Source organism: Bison bison, unplaced genomic scaffold (assembly GCF_000754665.1).
Source record: "Bison bison bison isolate TAMUID 2011002044 unplaced genomic scaffold, Bison_UMD1.0 scf7180017864190, whole genome shotgun sequence".
NCBI lineage: Eukaryota > Metazoa > Chordata > Mammalia > Artiodactyla > Bovidae > Bison > Bison bison.
In genome coordinates this window covers 1272787-1298023 of record NW_011494762.1, presented here as the reverse complement: position 1 = coordinate 1298023, position 25237 = coordinate 1272787, and the positions used below count along the sequence as shown (strand labels likewise).

The 25237-nt window shown below is 36.8% G+C and overlaps 1 protein-coding gene across 2 annotated transcripts in view; it reads left to right on the top strand.

Annotated features, from left to right (window-relative positions):
* The window catches only part of SLC25A12 (solute carrier family 25 (aspartate/glutamate carrier), member 12), a 99123-nt gene that overhangs the window by 40370 nt on the left and 33516 nt on the right, over positions 1-25237 (top strand). For both annotated transcript variants that reach the window (XM_010843820.1, XM_010843819.1), the window contains exons 5-9: positions 4768-4907; positions 15590-15736; positions 17875-18013; positions 18672-18765; positions 20363-20447. In XM_010843820.1, the coding sequence (XP_010842122.1) occupies positions 4768-4907; positions 15590-15736; positions 17875-18013; positions 18672-18765; positions 20363-20447 (605 nt within the window). The remainder of the gene's footprint in view (positions 1-4767; positions 4908-15589; positions 15737-17874; positions 18014-18671; positions 18766-20362; positions 20448-25237) is intronic.

The following is a 25237-nucleotide window of genomic DNA, read 5'->3' as shown; positions in this document are numbered from 1 at the left end:
TTGCCTAGGAATGGGAACTGTTACAAGGAAACTTTTCCAGGGGCATATCTTCATCCCCTGACTGTAGAACTCTCAAGAAGTAGGGTTTCCTTTTAATTTTATGCTGTTTGACCACCAATATGTATAGCAAATAAATACGTGTTCCATTTGTGCCTCTAAAATACTCTTTTTCCCTAAAGGGCATAATAATCAGATTGGAGTGTTTCAGGCATGACTGCTGCTATGGTTAAAAGGTTTAGGAGATGGAAGTCTAGATATGAAAAATGTCGTATCCTCTGTCAGTGGGAACAAAGCTATAGACATGGTATAATATGAAATCCTAATGGTAATAAATACCTAGTTTCACTTGGTAAGAATGAGAGCTTCACTTGGGTGTTCAAATTAAATCAGTAAGAATTTTTGAGACTCAGATGTTACAGAGAAGGTCGCAGTAATACTCCAGACTGCTAGAGTAGCTTAGAGTTTGAGGTAAAAAAAGGACATGGTATCACTTGTTTTTATACCATTTGGTGATAGATTGTTGAAGCATCTACCTTCTATAGTAATAGATGCTCTTTAAATGTAAACTCATTTTTCCTGAGAAATGGACCTTTACATATATTTGGCAGCAGGACTACTGTGTGGACTGATTGTACAGTAGTCCCTTTTGGAGGTAGGTAAAAGGGTTAATAGAAATACTTCTCCCTCAGTAAAACAGAGAAGGTCACCCCAGAAATTAACAAGCCACCTGAAGTAGGACTTAGAAGTCTGGCTTGACATGCTGTGTTGGCTGGGACTTCTACAAGCTCCTGTTGTTGACCTTTTTATTGTTGTTGTTTGTTTTCCTTTGTTTTCTTTTTCAGTCTCTTAGTTGTTCCTCTTCTTTCCCCTCAAGTTTTCCTTCTCTGAGAAACTCTTCCACAAGTCTTGCCATTGTTTTTGTTCAGTTATACACAAGGATATTCATTGTTCGTGGTGGGAGTCCTTTTAAAAGCCTCTCTGACTTCACTTTAAGAACTGTGCAGGTGAAACTCAGCTGTTGAGGACTCTCTTTTTTCCCCTCTGACAATAAAAATGTTTGCTCTCAAGCCTATAAGCTGGAAGCAGTGGTTCCTGCTGGGCTGGAATCCTTGGAATCAGGATGTCGTTGGGCTGATGGTAGGTGGGCTGTGTCACAGGGCTGATGGCTTGTATACCTACAGGAGGAGTTCTCTGGCCACACCGTTGGTACAGCAGCTCCTTCCAGGCTCATTCATGGAACAGGCATGGTGGCAGTCTTGGAGAAGAGTGCCAGCCCCGGTCAGAGGTAATTTTGTACTGCAGAAAGGTGAACAAGACCAGTAGGAAGCTCCCATAAGGACCAGGGGAGGGATGAGGGTGGATAAGATGGGGAGACACAGTGTGGGCTGCTGGGGAAATTAAAACCTCTGTTAAGACATATTTACCTAATATATATGCTTCAGTGTATTTCATTTAGTCCAATCATCATAAGTGACTGATACAGCTAAATTGACTAATGTTATAGGTCTGTGAACATTTTTACTTAATCACAGTTGTCACCATTTACCTGCCCTCCTGACAAATCATTGTGCTCCTCTCCTTTAAGCAAAGAGAACATGATAGGCTACTTTTATATCTGACCCTGTTTCCCATTTCAAAGGAATTATAAACCATCTCTTTTATAAGCCCATGCTCCGCAGGAAGTGAAAAAGTGGTCTTTTGTTTTCTGTATGTCAGAAAACAAATGGATTCCTATTTCCCTTAGCAATGCCAACCTGATATAAAACACTCGATCATGATCCTGTTGCCAATAAGTTGTGACTCTCTTATCGCTTTCATCCAAGCCAGAACTGTGGCCACTGAAATAGCACTGCTTAGAGAGCTAAAGACCTTTGTTTGCCACTGGAAAGACGGGATTCTCTCTGGGGAGAAACTTACTATGTAGTTTCAGTTGGATACATTGGGTGTTTTTGAGATTATTGGTGCCCCCTTTCATGTCATACAGAGCCTGATAAAACTGCATAAGAGGAGGTCATTAGTGCTTTGGGCTATTGCCTCAGTATTAAGCTCTCCAGTTCTGGAGCTTTTGTATAACTTTTTTTTTTTTTGATAAGCATATCCTGGTAAAAGTAAAGTGGTAATTATGAATTTGACTTTAAAACAGTAGTTGTACTAATTATTTCTCTAAGCTTCCTGATTTAGCCTTAGGGAGTTGGTAGTGGAAACAGTGGAGAAGGAAATGGCACCCCACTCCAGTACTCTTGCCTGGAGAATCCCATGGACGGAGAAGCCTGGTAGGCTGTAGTCCATGGGGTCGCACAGAGTCAGACACGACTGAAGCGACTTAGCAGCAGCAGCAGCAGTGGAAATAATAACAGAAAGGAAGTGGCATACATCAAGAGATGCCAGAGTAGGTTTGAAAGTTTGCAACCTGTGACATGGCTAAAATAATTAAAAGTGTCTGGGCATAGTTAATAAACCATAGCACATAATAATGGTCATAATAAAACCATGTACAAAACTGTCAACTGACCATTTTGGGAAAAGTGGGAAATGTTTAAACAAATATTCATGGAAAATGACACTTCTATATTTGGAGAAATTAATATGAGTAATTTAAGCCATCAGCTTAATTGTTTCAAAGGTACTGTGAGATCTTATTTAAAGGTTGCTAAGAAATTTACTAAATAGGATTTTAGTTAAAAGTTTTTATTATAGTGCTATTTTTTTCTGAATGTAAATTACACATTGTAATTTTGGTTTATAAATGTCCTTTTTGTGATAGAAAAAGAAATTTTTATGGTTCATTAAATTTTCATAAGTTTGAAAGATTTTGAGTCTGGTTTTATTTGATATAGTTTCACATGAGATTCTGGTATTTTCCAGTCATACAAAGGGAATTCAGTTTTATTCTGCTATTGTATAAAACTTACTTAGGTAGCAGTAAGTATATTTCTTATCAAGCACTTGAGTTTTGAGAGTTGTGACCTTTAAATAAAGGTTATAAAATAACTTATTCCTTTTAATAATTTCTCTTAATGTAATTAAGTTATCCTAATATGTTTTCCATCAATTTCTTCCTATTCCCTTAGTTTAATACTTAAAATAAGAAAACCAATTAATTTGGAAAGAGAAGCAGGTAGGAGAATCCTAAAAAAAAAAATCTTTGCTAAACTGCCTTAATATTTTTAGCTCAAAAGAGTTTTCTGCCATCCTTGTTATTTTAATAATTTTGTAAACTTTAATATATTTGACAACTTGTTGAAGTCTCACATAGAGTTGAGGGTAATCCTCTGTGTTGCTTAGAATCCCATAACTTGCTAGTGCATTAATTCTTTGCTTTCAGAAACTGAAGCTCACATCTTTGATTTGTGTTTATGGAAGATGAAAATAATTGACATGATTTGAAAACTCTGAAATACTGTTGCTATTTAGGCCAGAAATAGATGCTACATTCCATTTGAAAGAAAAGATGAGAATCCCATCTCCCCAGTGACATCCAATGCCGCCTTCCAACTGACCGATCGCTGTGACCTATTCAGAGCTGTCGTGTTGAGTCCAAACTGGTAGGATTTCCAGTTCAGGATTCTTACACTTCCCCTACTTCCCCACCATAGCAATGCTTTTATCAAGAAAAAGTATGTTAAAGCTAAAGGGAATCCATTAAACCATTTACAATGTGAGATTTATATCTGTTTAGAGAATTTTCAGAAATTAGATAAAATAGCGTAGTTGGAGATTATAAAACATTAAGCTTATATTTACTAATTCTTAATATAATTGATAGCTATAGATAGTAAAACCCTTTCACTAATATAATTGGCTTAAATTTGAAAATAATTTTGTTCTTAAGACATCAGTAAAAGAGGCTTCCTGCTTTCTTAACTTTGTTAATGATTTTTTTTTTTTTTGGCATGAGCTTCTAAATTAGTCTATCCAGTCTATGCTTGTTAAAGTACCAGTCATTTGTGAATTGACTTTTCTAGTAAGTGTAGAACTCTGTAAGAAAGTGAATGCCATTGTCAGTGCATGAAGACAAGCTGTCAGAGGGTTTTGGTTGTATATTACATGGTGTGACTGGTTCCTATCTAAAAGTTAGTATACTGTGTTTAGTCCTTCTTTATTTAAAAGTGAATCACTAATTTCACTTATCTTAAAATATTTTAATAGCTGAGACTAATAATCATGGTTTTTACGGGGATTTTGAAGCTTTGTGTCAAGACCATATTTTTGACAATATCAGAAGCTTTTAATAAGGTGCTTGCTGCTGAGCTAATGATATGCTTTGGGTAGTATTTCTTATACCTATCTTCAATAGATATATTCAGGCTAGTGTGAATGTAATAATCAAGCCTCAATCAAGCCATACTTAGTATGACAAATATTGCATTATACCGTAATTTAGGTATTCATGCTTCTGATAAAGGGCTTAATTCGACTCCTTGAGGAACCGGGAAAACACTATTGATTTTATACTGGAATGCAAAGTAGCAGCCATTTATAGTGCAAGATATAAATCACTAACTAATTAAAATTAAATCAAGAGAAATTAAGAATCTCATGGCCTTATATGTAATGGTACACAATCTTAACTGTAAAATTATATTTTGTATCAATTGTGTTCCTGTGCATGGGTTTCTGGGCACAAAAAATTTTGCAGCTAATCTTAATAGAAGCAGATAATATTGACTTTTAAAATTTCTCTTAATTTCTTTCTGTAGGAACATTGCAGTGGACTAAACTACTTATTCCAGATATAATTTATTTATTTTTATTTTCCTTTTCAAGAAAATGTCAAAGAAATTTTTGGACAGACTACTATTCATCATCATATCCCTTTTAATTGGGACTGTGAATTTATCCGGCTACATTTTGGGCATAATCGGAAGAAGCACCTTAACTACACAGAATTCACACAGTTTCTTCAGGTGAGCTTAGTTTTTCATAACCAGTGTAAATATATAACATTCCGTCTCCTTCCTTTTACTTTTATTAGGTTTATTACCAAGAAATGGCAATTCTCTGTGGAATTTTAACCTCATTTTTCATTTCCCACTCCCAGAGGCAACTTATTTAAATTCTTACAATTGTTTCTTTCCTTCAGTGTTTACTTTCATAGCTCTAAATAATAAACATTATTTAAATGTTTTGAAGTGCTGATACTGCAATTTTTAATTTTTCACTCTTAGATATTTTTAAAATTTAATTTGAACACCTGAAGATTGGCAACTAGCTCTTTCACCTTTCCCTCTCGGACACTTTCTGTCCCCGCCCTCCATATCATTATGTCATGATTCTGCTTAGATTATCACATTTGAATCACCACAATTTTGTCAACACCGTGCATGACTAAAATGATCACTTTTCTTAGAGACTCTAATTTTTATTGGTTCATTTTCTGTGTGTTAATGCTAATTCATTCTCAGACTCTGCCTCAGTTATTAAACCCTCATTTTTAATATGTTTAAAACAGAGCAAGTGTTTGATCAGTTTTGTTCTCTTGGAGCAATCCAGGAGCTTTCTTTTTAAAAAAAAATTTGAGGTAAAATTCACTTAACATTAACTTAGCCATGTGAAAGTACACAGTTTAGTGGCATTTAGTACATTCACCAGCTCTAATTCCAAAACCTTTTCATTACCCCAGAAGAAAACCCTGTACTGAAGAAGCAGTCACACTCCATTCTTGCCTCTCCTTAGCTCGTGAAGCCACCAGTTTACTTTCTGTCTCTATGGAGTTACTTATTCTGGATATTTCATATAAATGGAATTATACAACGTGAATTCTTGTGTCTGGCTTTATCTTAGCATAGTGTTTTCAAGGATTACCAATGTGTAGCAGATATTAGTACTTCATTCTTTTTGTGGCTGAATAATATTCCACTGTGTGGGTATATCGTATCTTGCCTATCTGTTCATTAGTCGATGGGCACTTACTTGGGTTCTCGCCTTTCGGCTGTTACGAATAGTACTGCTGTGAACATTGGTGTACATGCATTTGTTTGAATACCTGTTTTCGAATCTTTTGACTATAAGGTGTGGGATTATTGGATCATATGATAATTTTAACTTTTTGAGGAACTACCAGACAGTTTTCCACACCCCCTGCACCACTTTTCTGGAACTTTCTGATACCTGACTTTGTACTTATTACATAGCTATCAGCTTGTGATCTCCCTTCACCTTCATGCTGGGGAGTCCATTTGCCTTTCTGTTATGTTGAACCTTCCATTTGCTGGATTTCATCTCTTCATTTGCTATGATTTTTTCCCCTTCTTTTTACTTACTTACTGCAAGGGCTTCCTAAGGAAAGTAAAATAATTCTTTTGTGAGACTTTTTGTATCTGAAAACCTCTGCTCTATCATTACATTTAGTTTGGCCGGGTGTAGGATTTTAGTAGGAATTTATTTTCCACCTAATTTGAAGATAAATCTCTTTTTTTTTTCTTCTAACATCCAGTGTTGCCACTGAGCAGTTAATTACCATTCTAATTTTTGGTTCTCTTTTGACATTTTGTTTCCCCCCACTCTAGAGGGTTTTAAGATTTTTTTATTTTCAGTGTTTTGAAATTTCATGATGATGTACCTTGATGTGAGTTTATTTTTATTCATTGTGTTGGACATTCAGGGGCTCTTTTAATTTGAAAGCTTGTGTACTTCAATTCTTGAAAAATAGTCTTCTATTTTTTTTTCTTGTCTTGAACTACTAAATATAATAACTGTATGATCCTTTAGTTCTCTTTTCTCTCCTGAATCTTCTATTAAGTTGTTTTTATTATATTTCTAACTTTCAGGAGTTCTTTTTGGTTTCCTAATATTCCTTTTAAAATACTATACTGTTCTTCTTTCATGAATGTACTATTTTCTCTCACTTCTCCAAAAATATTATAGACAGGTGTTTTGTTTTTAAATTTTCTTCTTCTTGCAATCTGCCTTTTTCCTTCAAGTTACTTTATTTCTTTTTGTTTGGATCTGTTTTTCATGTTAGTAGCTCTTCTTCCAAGTCTGATGATTCTGGGTCCTCTGCTCATACTAAAATTGGGATTGACGCTTATTGGGAGCTTCGGGTTCAGGTACCTTACTGTAAAGTTCTCTGGGTGGGTGGTCTTATGGGGGTCCCTCTAGTTCAGGTCTTTTATTTTGGACAGGGGAATCAGAATAATCGTTTGGCTTCCCATTGAAGTCTTAGACCTGGGTTTTGACATTCTGGTTGCTGAGTAAGACAGGAGGGTTACAGGTCTCAGTATTCAGTGTGGAGATAGTATGTGTGCTCAGTCGTGTCCGACTTTTTGCAGCCTTTATGGACTGTAGCCTGCCAAACTCCTCTGTTCATGATCCAGATAAGAATACTGGAGTGGGTTGCCCTTTCCTCCTCCAGTGGAAGTGGGCTTTCGTTTATTTTCCTCCTTTCATTTGTGCCTTGTCTCTCTTAGTCCAGAGATCCTCTGTTAAAACTCACCTCGTTGTCTGCCAGGGTTGGGAAAGGGCCAGAGCCCTGGCTCTGGTGGAGTATGGCAGGCAACTAACTGCTTTATAAATGAACTTCCATCCAAGCTTCCTATTCTCAGTGCCACTTCACCATCACTCTAGGGGTACTGGTGCAGCCAATGCATGAGTCTTTGGCAGATTCTGTTATGTACATTGGATTGCTTTCTTTGCTTTTCTAGTTTTCTTGGGCCTTCTAAGCCAGTTATCATTTGCCTCTTTGCACTCTAAACTTAAAAATGTAGTTGCTGTCTTCTTTTTTTGTTCTGTTTGTCTTTGAGCTTCTGTTTTGTTTTTCATTCTTTACTGTGATTTTTGGTGAGGAATAGAGTTTTAAAAGAGCTAAATGTATGAATTCAGTCTCATTCAAAGCCACAGTATTTCTGAAGCTCTGCTATTTTTATCTCATAGATAGGTGAGATGAGATGCATTTCTAAGAACACAAGATCTTTAGCTTTAGTATAACTTCCTTTATTTACCCTTTCCCTCAGTTTCTTTTCCTGCCCTTTCAATCTAGAAGCAGATTTATTTTCTTTTATTTATTAGAATATTTTTATCTCTTTAGAATATCTTTATTTTATCTTTTATAAATCTGGAGTAGTTTTTTTTTTTTTTTTCATTAGGGTGATCACATTATCTATTCTACCCAGATGTTTTGATTATACTACGTAAATGAAGAGCTTATGTGCAGAACTTTTTTCCTTTAGTTGCTTCTTTTTGAAGGCCTTAATTTTAATTTTTTTAACTTTTTATTTTGAAAGATGTCTATATTAAAAAACAAACCATGTACCCATCAACCAGCTTCAACAATTATATATTGACCAGTTATTATTTTTTTTTTTTACCTATACTTTCTACTCTGTTCCCTACTTGAGAATTTGGAAGCCAATTCCATTTAATCTATAGCTACATATGTGATACTTCAAATACATATATGTTTAAAAGATACAAAAGAGTCCTTCAACTGTTGACCTGATAGAAAATAGAAAATCTGTTCTTCTGACATTAGTCTTGCAATGAGGATTCTGCTTTGTCTTTAACGTAAAGGTGCACATTTTCTTCAGTACTGTCATTAATAAGGCTTAATCATGCCCATAGTTGCCACTGGATATTTCTGAGAGGTTAAGATGCATGCATGGAGAAGACAAAGATATAACAAAGGCATAAATCGGGGGGAAAATAAGCAGGAGTGAGGAAGAGAAAGCCTATATAAGATGGAGTAGATGTGTGTTTGCTCCTGATGCTGCTCAGGAATATACTTTCCTTGGGGAATGCTTTCAACCATAATTTAAGGCTGAAATAGAGGTTTAAAATGCCTGCTTCATTTGAAGGATGATGTGGTTGGAACTGAGGTGATAAAAATATGAAGTGGGTTAGGGAGAAGGACTAAAGTAGAAGAGGAAAATATTTACAAATTGGAGATTGAACAACATGCTCCTAAATAATGGTTCATAGATGAAATCAAAAGGAAAGTAAAAAAATATCTTGAGACAAATGAAAATGGAAACACAGCAAAGCAAAGCATTCATTCTTTGGTGCTTAATAAAAGCAGTTCTAAGAGGGAAGGTTATAATGATAAACACCTACGTTACCAAAAAAAAAAATCTCAGTCTACCTTTGTACTTCAAGGAGCTAGAAAGAGAATAAGCTCAAAGTCAGAAGGAATCAACAAAGATCAAAGCAGAAATAAATGAAATAGAGACTAGAAAGACAATAGGAAAGATCAATGAAACCAAAAATGGGTTTTTTAAAAAAGCAAAATTCACAAACATTTAGCTACACTAAGAAAAAAAGAAGACTCAAATAAAATCAGAAAGAGGAGACTGATTACAACTGATAAAGATCATAAGAAACTGCTATAAACAGTTATACACCAACAAATGAGATAATCTAGAAGAAATGGATAAATTCCTAGAAACATACAACCTACCTCCATTTCATGAAGAAATGGAAAATCTAAACAGACCAGTTACTAACAAAGAGATTGAATTAGTAAATAAAAACCTCTCAATAAAGAAAAGTCCAGGACCAGATGGCTTCACTGTTGTTCAGTTGCTCAGTTGTGTTCGACTCTTTGTGACCCCATGGACTGCAACACACCAGGCTTCTCTGTCCTTCACCATCTCCTGGAGTTTGCTCAGATTCATGTCTATTGAGCTGATGATGCAATCCAACCATCTCATCCTCTGTTGCTACCTTCTCCCCCTGCCCTCAATCTTTCCCAGAATCATGGTCTTTTCCAGTGAGTTGGCCCTTCACATCAGGTGGCCAAAATATTGGAGCTTCAGCTTTAGCATCAGTCCTTCCAGTGAATGTTCAGGGTTGATTTCCTTTAGGGTTGACTGGTTTGATCACCTTGCTGTCCAAAGGACCCTGAAGAGTCTCCCCTGACACCACTAGAGGAAATAATTCATTCTTTGGCACTTAGCCTTCCTTATGGCCCAACTCTCATATTGGTACATGCCTACAGGAAAAACCATAGCTTTGACTAGACGTACCTTTGTTGGCAAAGTGTTGTCTGTGCTTTTAATATACTGTCTAGGTTTGTCATAGCTCTTCTTCCAAGGAGCAATCATCTTAATTCCATGGCTGCAGTCACAGTCTGCAGTGATTTTGGCTTCACTGATGAATACTGCCAAACATTTTAAAAAGAATTAATACCAATCCTTCTCAAAGTCTTCCAAAAAACAGAGGAGAGTGCACTTCTTCCAAATTCATTGTACAAGATCAGTATTACCCTGATACCAAAGCCAGATAAGGGCACTATAAGAAAAGAAAAGAACAGGTCAGTATCCTGATAAAGATAGATGGACATATTCTCAACAAAATATTAGCAAACTGAATTCAGTAGTAGACCAAAAGGATCATAATCAAGTGGAACTTACTCCTGAGATGTAAGGATGGTTCAACATATGCTAATCATTAAATATGATAGACCATATTAACAAAATGAAGGATTAAAAATCATGATCATTTCAGTATAGATGCAGAAAAAGCATTTGACAAAATTCAAGATCCTTTCATGATAAAAACTCAGATGTAGATGGAATATACTGACATAGTAAAGGCTGTAGATGACAAGTCTACAGCTAACATCACAATAGTTAAAAGCTGAAAGCTTTTCCTCTAAGATCAGGAACAAGTCAAGGATGTCCACTATTATCACTGTTATTCAAAAGGTAATGGAAGGACTTCGCTGGTGATCCAGTGGTAAAGAATCTGCCTACCAATGCAGGGGACATGGGTTTGATTCTTGGTCCAGGAAGATTCCGCATGCCACCAGGCAACTAGGCCCACAACTACTGAAACTGACGTGCTCTAGAGCTGTGCTCCATGACAAGAGAAGGCACCACAATGAGAAGCCCAGAGACGCAACTCGAGGGTGGCCCCCACTCCCTGCAACTAGAGAAAGCCCGTGCATGGCAATGAAGACCAGTGTAGCCAAGAATAAATTTTAAAAATGTAAATTAAAAACAAGGGAATGGAAGTCCTAACCAGAGCAATTAGACAAGGAAAAGAAATAAAAGGCATCCAAGTTGGAAAGGAAAAATTAAAGTTGTCCTTGCTTGCAGAGGACATAATGTATGTAGACTACCCTAAAGATTTTATGCTTACACAAAATACTGTGCTGCGATTCATGGGGTCGCAAAGAGTCGGACACGACTGAGCGACTGAACTGAACTGAAAATACTGTTAGAACTAAAAATAATTTCAGGAGAATTATCAGATATAAAATTAGTGTGCAAAACAGAGTAGTATTTCTGTACACCAGCAACAAACTATTGAAAAGGTAAATTAAGAAGATTGTTTCATAATAATATGAAAAAGAAGGAAACCAGAGTAAATTTAACTAAATGAAAGATCTGGAAACTATAAGATGTTGATGAAAGACATTGAAGACATAAATGAAAAGATTTGTGTCCATGGATTGAGAAATTAATATTGTTAAAATATCCACAATACTCAAAACGATTTATGGATTCAGTGCAATCCCTGTCAAAATTCCAGCAGCGTTTTTCACAGAAATGGAAAAAAACAATCCTCAAATTTGTATGGAACCACACACACAAAAAAACAAAACCCAAATTGCCAAATCTATCTTGAGAAAGAACAAAGCTGCAGGGATGACACTTCCTGAATTCAAACTATGTTGTGAAGGTATAGCATTCAAAACAGTATGCTATTGTCATAAAACAGACCCATAGATCAATGGAGCAGAATAAAGAGCCCAGAAATAAAGCCGTGTATATATGGAGAAAGAGTTCAGTTCAGTTCAGTCGCTCAGTCGTGTCCGACTCTTGTGACCCCACGAACAACAGCACCCCCGGCCTCCCTGTTCATCACCAATTCCCGGAGTCCACCCAAACCCATGTCCATTGTGTCAGTGATGCCATCCAACCATCTCATCCTCTGTTGTCCCCTTCTCCTGCCCTCAATCTTTCTTAGCATCAGGGTCTTTTCAAATGAGTCAGCTCTTCGCATCAGGTGGCCAAAGTATTGGAGTTTCAACTTCAACATCAGTCTCTTTAATAAATGGTGTTGGGGAAACGGGACTATCTTAAACCATAAACAAAAGCCAACTCAAAATGGATTAAAAACTTGAATGTAAAACCTGAAACTTTAAACCCCTGGAAGAAAACATGGAGAGTAAACTCCTTGACATCCATCTTGGCAATGATTTTTTTGGATCTGACACCATAAGCAAAGGCAACAAAAGGAAAAATAAACATGTAGGACTACATGAAACTGAAAAGCTGCACAGCAAAGAAAACCAACAACCAAATGAAAAGCTATGGAATGGGAGTAAATATTTTCAAACTATATATCTGATAAAGAATTCATATCCAAAAAATACAAGGAACTCATTCAGCTCAGTAGCAGAGCAAAGCAAACACCCTCAAATGCAATTACAAAATGGACAAGGGACCAGAATAAACATTTTTTCAAAGAAGACATACAGATTGCCAACAGATAGATGAAAACTTGCTCAGCATTGCTAATCAGGGAATTGTGAATCAAAACCACAATGAAATATCACCTCACACTTACTGCGTTGTCCGTTAGTAAAAAGACCAGACACGACAAATATCATCAAGGATGTGGAGGAAAGGGAACCTGTGTACACTCTTGGCGGGAAAGTAAACTGGTACAGCCACCATAGAAAACAATACGGGAATTTCTCAAGGAGTTAAAAGAGCTACTGTAATCCAGCAATCCTACTTCTGAGTATGTATCCAAAGGAAATAAAATCATCATCTCAAAGAGATTATCTATATTCTTGTTTATTGTAGCATTATCATAGTAGCCAAGGTATAGAAACAAGTGTCCATTGACAAAAGAATGGTTAAAGAAAATGTGTCGTGTGTGTACACACACACACACACATATCTCATTCCACATTTATGCAATGGAATACTATTCGACAACAACAGAAAAGGAGATCCTGTCATTTGCAACTGCATGGCTGAACTTGGAGGGCATTCTACTAAGTGACATAAGCCAGACACAGAACGACAAATACTTCTGCTGCTGCTCCTGCTAAGTCGCTTCAGTCGTGTCCGACTCTGTGCGACCTCACAGACGGCAGCCCACCAGGCTCCCACGTCCCTGGGATTCTCCAGGCAAGAACACTGGAGTGGGTTGCCATTTCCTTTCTCCAATGCATGAAAGTGAAAAGTGAAAGTGAAGTCTCTCAGTCGTGTCCGACTCCTAGCGACCCCATGGACTGCAGCCTACCAGGCTCCTCCTTCTATAGGGTTTTCCAGGCAAGAGTACTGGAGTGGGGTGCCGTTGCCTTCTCCGAAATACTTTCTGGTATCACTTAAAAAATAAAACATTGTACATGTAGAAACAGAGTAGAATGATGATTATGATTGGAGGGGGTAGGAGAAATAGGAAGAGGCTGGAAAAAGGGCATAAATTTTAAGATGAATAAAATCTGAAGATCTAATGTATAACATGGTGATGAAAATATTGTATAATTGAAATTTTCCAAGAGTAGAACTTAAGTATTCTCGTCAAAAAAAAAAGTATGTGAAGTGATGGGTGTGTTAGTTAACTCAATGGTGGGAGTCTTGCACAATGTATACATATATCAAATCATAACTTTGTGCGCATTTTAAATATACTACACTTTTATTTGTCAATTATACTTTAATAAGTTGGAATTTAAAAAGTAGAGGGGTGGGAAAGAAAACTACTTTGTCAAATCATGTGTGTGCTTAGTCGCTCAGTTGTGCCTGACTGTGGCCCCATGGACTATAACCCGCCTGGCTCCTCTGTCCATGGAATTTTCCAGGCAAGAATACTGTAGTGGGTTGCCATTTCCTGCTTCAGGGGATCGTCCTGACCCAGGGGTCGAACCCGCATCTCTAAGTCTTCAGGATTGGCTGGTGGGTTTTTTTTTTACCACTAGTGCCACCTGGAAGTCCTTGTTAAACCATGCTGGTTGTTTATTTTGTACTCTGTCTTTCATATATTTTTACCAGTTGATTTTTAGTTTCCCTGCTTCTGTTGGTATTTTCAAGAAAATCCAAATATGTGTGATGATATTAAATTTTTTAAAAGTTAAGATTATTGAAAGACTTAGTAGATTTGATAAACTTGTTTCTAGCTTATCAACCTGCTAAGAAAATACTTAAAAACCTGTTTTATTGTTAAATATCATACAACTATGGACATATTTATATGTATGTTTTATAAAACAAATGTATAGTTTAATGAATTACGCGTCAAACCAATTTTAATGTCTTTCAACCACTGTTGAGATACAGAAAAATATAATTAGTAAAAGGGCGAAACTTCTATCAAAAGCTATTTTAAATGTCAGAAAAGGGTAAAGCAACATTGATTTGTAGGCTTTTATAAATAAATGATAATGCTAATTGCAATGTTTAATATATCTTCTGTGAATAATATTTATATATTTAGATAGGAATATTGTTTCCAAGGGGTTCCCTGCTGGCTTAGACTGAAATCCAAAGGGAAGATACCCTGGAAAAGGAACTGGCAACCCACTCTAGTATTCTTGCCTGGAGAATTCCATGGACAGAGGACCTGGAGCACTGCAGTCCATGGGGTCACAGAGTTGGACACAGCTGAACAACTCACTTTCATTATTTCCAGAGTTGCAAATAGTGTGAAAATGGCATCTAATAGCACTATTATGATGTTGTGATAACAAATTTATTTGGATTGTGTCATATGTCCTAGGAAAGAAATGCTCTAATTTTGACTTTTAAGTAGTCCTTAGGGTATTACTTGCATTTAAAAAAATTTAATTACTTAATTAATTTTTGGCTGTGCAGGGGCTTTCTCTAGTTGCAACGAGCGTGTTGGAGAGCATGGTATCTAGGGGGCGTGGGCTCAGCAGTTATGGCACACGGGCTTAGTTGCCCCACAGCATGTGGGATCTTCCTGGATCAGGTATCAAACCTGCATACCCTGATTTTGGCAGGTGGATTGTTAACCACTGGACCACCAGGGAAGCCCACTTTTTAAATTTTTTAAAAAATTTTAATTGATATCACCTACTACAAAGTTTGGCTGCCCAATAGTTGAAAAGTTCCACGATCTTCTGGATTGTTCTACAGTTTGTGGGTATCACTCAAAGCCACATAGAGTGATAGATGAACAGTGCTTATGCAATTTGTTATTCATAACTTTCATATTAGAATTTGAGCTGTGGTTGGTTGAATCTAAGGACATGAAACCCTCTGATAGGGAGAGCCACCTGTAATCTAGAAAGTGCTCTGGGATGACAAGAACTTCTTCAAGCAGGAGAGTTACTATATATTTTAAAAGCAAAAACTTAAAGCACTGAAAAGATAACTCTGTTTTCAGTAATGAAAACTTTTCAGGTAAACAAAGGTTTTCCCCTCCCCACCTCCCTTTTTATTGACATTCTGTGACTCACTTTTCTTCCTGAGGAATAACATGTAGTAAGTATATTTTCAGGAAAATGTGCTTTTTGAAAAGACATGAAGAGTTTTGCTGTACATTCAAAGATGTGTATTATTCATTTTTAAAGTAAATGCATGTACAGGAAGGATGTCCCTGCTTTTCTAAAACACACATTTGGGGTATGCTTCCATCAGCCTGAGGCCCTGTTTCTGACTTCTCCCTCCAGGAACTACAATTGGAACATGCAAGGCAAGCCTTTGCTCTCAAAGACAAAAGCAAAAGTGGCCTGATTTCTGGTCTGGATTTCAGTGACATTATGGTTACCATCCGGTCTCACATGCTTACTCCCTTCGTGGAGGAGAACTTAGTTTCAGTAAGTAAAAAGCAATGACTTCAACTTTCTATTTCCTCAGACCTTTGAAACCATTGTCCTGGATTGCATCCCTCGGCATGTCTCCCTCTCATCTGTTGTAACTTTACTCTTAGTTGGTAGGAGGTAATCAGATGTGTGTAAGGGAGATGTGTGTGGGGGCGGGGTGATAGTGAATAGTTTTCCCCCAGATCGGCACCACAATCTTGCTCTCATATATTTCCAAATTGTTTATTTCCATTTACAGAGTCCACCTAAAGAAAACAGGGGAGTATGTAGACAAGGGTGTGCAATTACTTTTTCTCAAGGGCAGTACTTCTCACAGACACTACTGCCTTCACCTTTGGCCTCTTTCCATCCCACCAGGCTCCCAAAGCCTTGCTATAAGGATGGCTCCTTCCTTTGTTGCCTGCAGGGTGCTGTTTGCTAGAGGGATCATCACTGGCCTCCACACTGTTTTAATAACCATGGCTGTGGCAGAAGGTACGGAGGAAATATGTGGGCGTCAGCCTCTGTGGCTCACTCCTCTCTCTGCCCCTTCACCTGTGCACTCAGTCTGCATGGACCAGACAGTTTTTTGTTCTTTAAACTGCTAAACTCTGTAAAGTAAGCATCTGGGCCAATAGCAAACTGATGTCATCCACTTCCTCACAAAGAATGGTGAAACTGTCCTCACCGGTTTTCTTGTTCCTGTATTGTACTTATGTGTAAGTTTTTGATTGCTGATTGTTTTAAATGGAGGGAAGCCAATGAGCGCTTTTGTTGTCTCAGCTGAAGATCATTATCCCTGATTTGGACCAGAGTAGAAAGATCAACTTCTGTTCTTTTTCTTCAGTGAATTTGAACATGGAGCATGTCACTTTCTCCTATACATTTCACCTCCTTGACACCCATCTCCCACTCCCCTACCCTCACCTCGTACCCTAGCCAAAAAAATGAAAGAAGGAAGAAAAGAAAGTAAGGGAGAGAGGGAGGAGAGAAGAAAAGAAAATCCTAGAGAGAAGAGCTCAGTACCTTGGGGTGAGGGAGCCTGTTTAATCTTTTCCAGTTGGGTTAGATAGACCTTTATAGCCTGTTTACCAAATGCCATCTCAGTTTCTGGAGGCATGTGTTAAATAATTTGAATCTGGCTTTTTGGATCACTGGTATCCAAATTCAGGCTAATACAAATATCACATATATTTGGGCTAAGGCTCGTGTGTGAGGGATGAGGGTGGGAACATATGCCCATCATTACCTATACTGTCCTTAATATAGATCTTTATGATTAAGGTTGTCACACTGTCATTTCCCTAAGTATTTGAGTTTTTAATAGAGAATGTTTTTAATCATCTGGATTCCTCTGACTCTTGGCTTAGAAATTAAATGTTTGCAAGCTACGAAAAATATTCTCTTTTGAGTTTATGTCTAACTGTTGGATAGAGGGAGAAGTTACCCCTACCCTGCAGAGTAGGGTAGGCTGTACTGTCCCCCTTCTTCCCCAGGCATGAGAGAGCCTCTTTAGCACTGTTCCACTAAAGACATATTTATAGCAAGTAAATCCTCCCTAGATTTTCTCTACATCTTTTTGGAGTTTTTTGGTAGTTTTACATTTTGTCACAGAGATTCAGCGCTCAGCACAGAGCATTCTATATGTTAATTATAACAAGAAGCTTAAAAAAGAAAAGATTAGTAAAGTTGATAAAGTGAAATAGTCTTAAAATTTAAAGTTACCACTGGTTTTTGTATATGGGTGTGGAAAAAAAAAACAAGTTTAAAAAATGTTTATTATTGTCTGTTGAGGTTTGGATTATCCAGAAATAGCAGGAGTTTCATAGTTGAAGGTCTTGAAAATCCTGTTTAAATAATCATTGGTTTTGATCTGTGATAATTATATTTGTTGTTTTTGACCTTATAGGTAGATGAACCATGAAGTCCAACTTCCAGATGTTGCTTTCTTCCTTAACACCTAAATTACATAGACTTTCCTGAGGGCTTGAAATGCACTGAGCGTTTCAGCATGATACCGACCTTGTGTTTATGGACTGGTTGTTTATCATTTTAGTAATGAAGATTCCTTTGGTTCTTCTTTGAGAAAGTTCAGTGTCCATAAATGTGCTTTTGTTTTTGTTTGTTTAACTTTCTGTGTTGTCATTTCCTAGGCAGCCGGAGGAAGTATCTCACACCAGGTTAGCTTCTCATACTTCAATGCATTTAACTCCTTACTGAATAACATGGAGCTTGTTCGTAAGATATATAGCACTCTAGCTGGCACAAGGAAAGATGTTGAAGTCACAAAGGGTAAGATTTTTAAATACATATTGATGCGAATCTCAGCATTTTCACTTTTCTTTATCTAGGGTGTGAGGTTGATCTAGGTTTACTACTGTGAAGCCACATCTAGAAAGTGTGTATATTTCACTTGGACCATCATGGTCTCCAAAAATCCAGTTGGATTTAATGGGATGCCAAGGTCAGGAGTGGAAAAGTGGCTTTGACAGTTTTAAAAAGAACCGTGGCCCAGTCTGTCAAACAGGTCAGTGGCAACGGCTTCTTTGTATGAGGAAGGAGTGGCCACAGAAAGATGGGCAGGGCTACTCCTTTTGCTGAATTGTAGTGGGATGTTTTAAGTGACTGGAGAAGAGCCAGTTCTTTCATCTTGTAGCTCTGGAGACCAAAGCAAATAAACAAGATGAGGTTAGAGGAACCTAAAGCGATTGTTTTACCTCTGAAATTACTTTACCTGCTTTTACTGTTTTATCATCTTAACATTTTATCTTTTGCCAGTTTTCATATTTTTGTAGTTATTTCTATGTAGCTGAACTTAGATATTGAAATTCAGTTTTAGATTTTTAAAATAATACTAAAATGCTTTTAGCTTTCAGATAATAGTTAAGGTAGAAGTTTGTTATATGTTAAGAGTCTTTGAAGATTTTAAAGCATTTTCTTTTTCTTCCAGAGGAATTTGCCCAGAGTGCCATACGCTATGGACAAGTCACCCCACTAGAAATTGACATCCTGTACCAGCTTTCAGACTTATATAATGCTACAGGGTAACTATTCCAGTAATTCCTCATGATACTTTTTAGGACAGTTACTTTAATGTGAAGCAGTGGTGTTCTTTTAGTTCATTTAATCAATAGTTTGCTCAGTATCTAAGTTTCAAGAAAAAGACACGGGCAGATATGAGAAACGGGAGGAGGACGAGATAGGTGCAGACAGACTAAAGGCAGGGGGAAACGGACAAAGGGAAAGGGAAAGCAAGAAGGGGAGGGAAGAGAAAGGAAGGGAAGAAACAGAGAGGTAACGAAGGGAGTAAAGGCTGTTGAAGAGTGTGAGAGGGAAAGGGGGAAGGAAGAATGATAGAGGAGGGGGAGAGGGAAACGAGAAGTAAGTGAGGGACAGAAAAATTGATTTAATCTGGACTCTGTAGAGGTGGTTAGAAATTTTAAGAGATTTGTGGATATTTGCCTAAATTTATAAAATAAATTGAAGTACATATTCAGGAATCTTATAACCTTTTTTTGACTCATTGTGAGTGGGCATTTTCCTAAACAGTATATACCATTTTGTGTTGGAGGGTATCATTTTCTTGAAATATGCCTGTGACATTATTGTCATGGTTATCAGCATAATTAAGCTTAGATGTTTTATGTCTCTTTTATAGATTGAAAAAACCCAGTATTTAATTTGTAAAGTCTTACACAAATCCAGATGAAAAAGCTTTGTCCGTGGGCATCCAGCAGGACCTCAGGAGAGGGGACTCAGGATCTACTAAGTGATCAGATTTTCTTAGTCAGCTTTAGCAGTTGTGTAAGTGTAGGCATATCTGAAAAATAGGTTTTAACCCTAGAACTGAAGACTAGTAGAAGTTGAGTGTACCATAGATAATTTATTGCCTTCATGTTACATAATAAATTGTCAAGCTGGAGTTGATACTGGATAAACCAGCCAGTCTTTGATGATTGACATGAAATGAAATGACATGAATGACATGAAATATCAGGCCCGTACCTCATCCATCTAGAATTTACATTTGTAATAAAGGTATTGAACATCCTTTATGATAATAAAAGCTTGCAAAGAGTGCTTCTCAAAACTGGATCTGAAGTGACCTACTACCTGGATCATGGAATACACTTATTTTAAAACAGTAGTTCATTCACTCAGTTCAAAACTCAGAGTTTTAAAGAGCCCGCTGTAAAAATATCTCCCACCCCTTCTCCCTTCTACCCTTAAAGGCAACCAGTATCTATCACTTTTGTGTTTATCCTTCTCAAGATACTTTGCACTTAAGCATTAAAGATGTATGCTAAAGAAATATATTCAATGTGTACGAACTGAACAGTCAGTGTTTATACTTTGCTTCTGAGAAGAATTATTTCTTTAGTTTTTTTAATCTATTTTTAGAGTAATTAATTTGTGTACTCTCTATTATTTCTTTAGAGTCTTTTGCTTTTTGTGTGGCAAGCAAGGTCTGAAGTTTTTTTTTTTTCCCCTCTTACTAAAATTATCTGTGTGAATAGGGAAATACTACTTTTAAACCATAGTTCTTTTTTACCCTTTTCTTTCTGAAGAAAGGTGATCTTAGTATGAGGTGTCGTCTGTTGGTGTCTAACAGTTCTTTCTTTCCCATATTTTTGCCTGAAGGCGCTTGACTTTGGCAGATATTGAGAGAATAGCCCCACTGGCTGAAGGAGCCTTACCTTACAACCTGGCAGAACTTCAGAGACAGGTAGGAGGCATCTCATAAACAGAATCATCTTCAAAAATGCTAAAGTAATATGGACATGACAGCCTGAACTTTCTGAACCTATGGAAATGAAAACATGATTTACAGAAAGACTTTACTTAGCACAAAGATTACGTTTATAAAACTGTTACCCCCACCCTTATAGAGTATTCTTATGGGGCAGGTAGATTTATGTTTGTGTTTTTTGTTTGTTTGTTTTTTTCCTTCTTTTAGCTTTTTAAGATAAGGAAAATGAGAGTGTAGACACATATGGGCTTAGCTTCCCTCCCCTAGAGTAGCAGTCTTTTCCTTTCATTTGTCTAGTGATATTTAAAGATTAGTGTGAAGTTCAGTTTGTATTATCAAACTGGTATTTATAGGGTTTTTAAAATACAAGACATTCCTCTACTGAAATCAGTCTTTGAGAATCTTTCACTATAGTGTCTTATAGATTACAACAATAACACTCTTTATGTGTCCAACTCTTTGTGACCCCATGGTCTGTAGCCTACCAGGCTCCTCTGTTCATGGGATTTTCCAGGCAATAGTACTGGAGTGGATTGCCATTTCCTTCTCCAGGGGATCTTCCCAACCCAGGGATCGAACCTGGGTCTCCCGCACTGTAGACAGATGCTTTACCGTCTGAGCCACCAGGGAAGACTCTAAAATACAAGACATTCCTCTACTGAAATGAATCTTTGAGAATCTTTCACTATAGTGTCTTATAGAGTACAACAATAACACAGGAAAACTATGTAAATAATGAACCAGAAAGAAAACCTTGATTATTATTACATTTTTGATAATATTAGTTTTTTGTTTATGTTAAGAGTGATAAAAACAGTAAGTTCTGAGTCCTATAAAGTTATTGCAGCCTTATTTCTGGTTTGAAAAATACTCTGTTAGGAAACTAAACTCCATGATATTACCTTGAAGAGTGGAATTGAGCAGATTTTTTAAAAATCTTGTTTTAAACTGAAACCCTATTTCTGAGGCATTTGGAAGAAGCCTCAGTTGCAGTGGTGGTCATATAGTTTTGGGGCTGGGGATGAAGGTTATAGGAGGGCTAGTCCTTGTCTAACAGACATGAGACCTGTTCCCTCATGATTCTTTAGAAGACTGTGATACACTATGAGGCTAGGAGACGTGGGGAGGGTGAAGGGAGACGGGGGCTGGAGGGGAAGAAGACAGGAGATGAGAGAGGAGGGGAGAGAGAGAGAGAGAAGCTACATTGGCATACCATGGAAAAGGCTGCGTCTATTTTGCTGCTACCACATTGATGAGTAGCTAGATGTGCTAGCAAAACATCAAGGTATCTGAGTGTGGTTCACTGTGGGAAGTTTCAGTAGCAAAACTTTCTTCTGTTTGAGCTCCATGGAATGATGATTCTGCCTCGGAAACAAAATAGAATGTTTAGTTTTACTCTGTGTAATAATCAGGAACTTCATAGGTATTATAAGATCTAATTTAAAGTTGCTAAGAAATTTACAAAATAGGATTTTAGTTAAAAGTTTTTATAATAGTGCTATAGTCAGGTAAGTAAATTGAAAATGGAAACTAATTGCTTTTGTATCTACATTTTATGTTAATACTTTGCCTGGGGTATAGTAAAGCTTCCTGTAAATTAAAATATATCAGTAACCCACTGAGATTTAGCCCCTTTAGTAGTAAAAAGCTCTTATTTGCTGCCTTCAAAGTTTATTTTTGTTATAAGTTCTCAGATCCGTTAAAAAAAAAAAAGGTGGATTTATTCCAATTCATTGATTTATAGTAAAATTTAATAAAATTATTTAAAATTTGGAGATGTGTTAAAATATTTAAAGAGCTCTTATTGAATATAATTTTATATTTTATAGTACACATTAAAGTTCGAAAAATTTCATTTCAAAAGGAGTTTTTTTTTTACTGTTATATGTCTATGAATAAAGCTTTCCTTGGGGGGTGTCCTTAATAATTGTTAACTGGGGAATATCTCATTTAGCTTATTAAAAACAGTGTAATGAATTAAAAAACCCAACCCATTTCCTCCTTTTTCAACCTTACTGGTGCTCTTCTTCTTTTACTGGCCTTTCTTGCCCCTAGCTATTTTGCTGGAGGCCATCAATGAAGGTGGCTTTTGTAATCTTTGGCGCCCTAAGTCTGCATTGCTCATAGTTCTGATTCCTTAGGAAGGTGTTGTAATTCTGCTACTGTTGGAAATTTTCTTGAAGACAGATTAGATTTGCCTGCCTGCAGTGGCAGCGCTGATGCTCAAAGCTCTTGTCAGTTACTTAGAAAATGGGCAGTGATAGAAACCACCATTCTCTCTTGCTGTGTTTCTGATTGGCATCCAGTGTGGTGGTGGTGTGCCTTCTCTTCCTTTTCCCTCACTGGTGAAGGGCATGGGGACCTGCAGTCTCCAGAGAACAGGTAGACATCCTGGGTGTACTTACATTGGTCCCAAAGGAGGATGCTCAGAGCCTGTGTTGTTGATTTTTCTGTCACATATCAGATAGGGTGGTCTTACTGCTGAGGGGTTGGGCTTCCCAGGTGGCACAGGTGAAGACTCCACCTGCCGATGCAGGAGACGTTAAGAGATGCGGGTTTGGTCCTTGGGTCGGAAAGATCCCCTGGAGGAAGAAATGGTACCCCATTCCAGTATTCTCGCCTGGAAAATTCCATGGACAAAGGAACTAGAAGGCTACAGTCTGTGGGCTTGCACAGAGTTGGACATGAGTGAACGATTGAACACACACACACATTGCTGAGAGTTTGGAATAAAGAAATAAAAATGAAGATTTAAAATCTGTTTTTTTCTTGTAAATAAATCATTGTAAAAACAACACATGGAAAAAACTCAAGTCATAAATAATTTTAGAATTTCATGGAAACACATATATGAATATTATTTAAGAGGGATTCAAATTAATATCCCTAGTTACAGCCATTGTAAAATCTGATCTTTACTGTCTTTGCTATCTGGTGTAAGTTCCTATGGTCCTTGGTTTCTCCTTTAGTAAAATGAGTACCTGCAGATCTAAGAATCCTTCAAGTTCCTGCATCCTGTAAAAATTATGTGAAGCAATGGATTTTTTTCTTTTTCAAAAATTTTAATGTATCTCTGTTTTTCCTTGTAACATTAAAAGCTTTATGAGGAATATAGGCTAGGACCTCAGTAGAATAATATAAAAATATGCCTAAGTTCTTACAGCAAACAAAGTAATAAACTTCCTGCAGTTTTCAATCTAGAAAAAGCTTTTCTTAGTAAAATTATTTTAAACTTATTACTATGAAGCATTCTAAGGTAGCCATATAGACTGAAATTTTAGTGACTTGTTTTTAAAACTTCTCTAGACCGCGAAATCACAGTAGTGCTAACCATGACTATGTCCATGTTACTTCCAGAAGACACTTTTGATTCTCTTTTCCTATGTTATCAAACTAGAAGTACATAATTATTTAGATTTTGTATGTAGAGTATTTCCATATAGGAGTTTTCTTGAAACCTAGACAAAAAACAGGAAGAATGGCATGTTGTGTGATCTCAGCCTGTGAAAGTTATGAAAACACATGTGCGTGATGGAGGATCTCCAAGCTCAGAAATAAAAGTTATGAGAGAGACAGAGTTTAAGAACTTGGGCGCTGATTAGGTAACATCTTTCCTGTCTCAGTTTCATCATTTATTAAGTAGAGAGCATAGTGTCCATCTCACAGGATTATTGTGAGAATTACATGAGGTCATGTGCTTATACCTACTAAGTATGCAGTACATGTTAACTGCCATTATTGTTGTGGTGGTAGTTGTTAAATATGAGAAGGCTATCTGAGCCAACTCCAAGTTGAACTCAAATACAGATATGACACAACTCCTTCGTTCACCCTCATCTACTTTCCTTAGAAGAATGGCAAGTGAGGAAGAATTATATCTTGTGTCTTCTCCTTTATTGCCTGAAATGTTTCACTTTTTAAAGTTTTGTGCTGGCTGAAATTCTGTATTGTATTTTTTTTAATAATTTTTATTGATGGATATAATATACAAAAAAAATTCCCACCCCACACCGTACCCCAAAATCTATTCCACCTGGGGTGTTCTAAACTTGAAAGATAAAAGCTTAGAGAAGATAACATAGGAGATTATATTCATAATCAAAAGATAAACAGATTTTTACAAACAGGGCATAAAATACTTATCATTAAAAAAAAATTGAACTTCATTAAATTTAAGAACCTTTGTTCATAAAACGTATCACCAAAAGGATGAGAAGACAGGCTACACAGAAGAGAAAGAAGATATCCAAATGGGGGAAGGAGGGAGGCAGGGAAGAAAGAAAGGGGGGAAAGAAAATTCTGTATCATTAGTAAACAGAAAAAAATACATAGTAAAACTACAATTAAATGCCATTTTATACTGTCCAGATTGGCCAGAATTACATCTGACCATGGCAAGTGTTGTTTAGGAGGTAGAGGAATAGAGATAACCAATGAGAAAAATGGAAATTTTCATTTGATTAAAATGAGTTAAATAAAAGAAGGTGGGTTGCAGAGAGAAGAGAATGTGACGTTTTTGGACCATGAAGCACTTTAGAGATTAAAGACCAATATGAGAATACGTAGACAGCTTCTTTATTTTTTCTTTACTGTTTATCACATAATTTCTTTTTCAACTATATGGGGTAAATTTTATCTATGATGGACCTGCTTGGGAATATACATACTTTTTAAAAGTTTTGTTTCTATGGGAAGTTATATTTAAGCTGCAGCCCACTCGCACAAGAAACTTTTGGAATACAAGATGGCTTGGGTTCTGTCAGAAC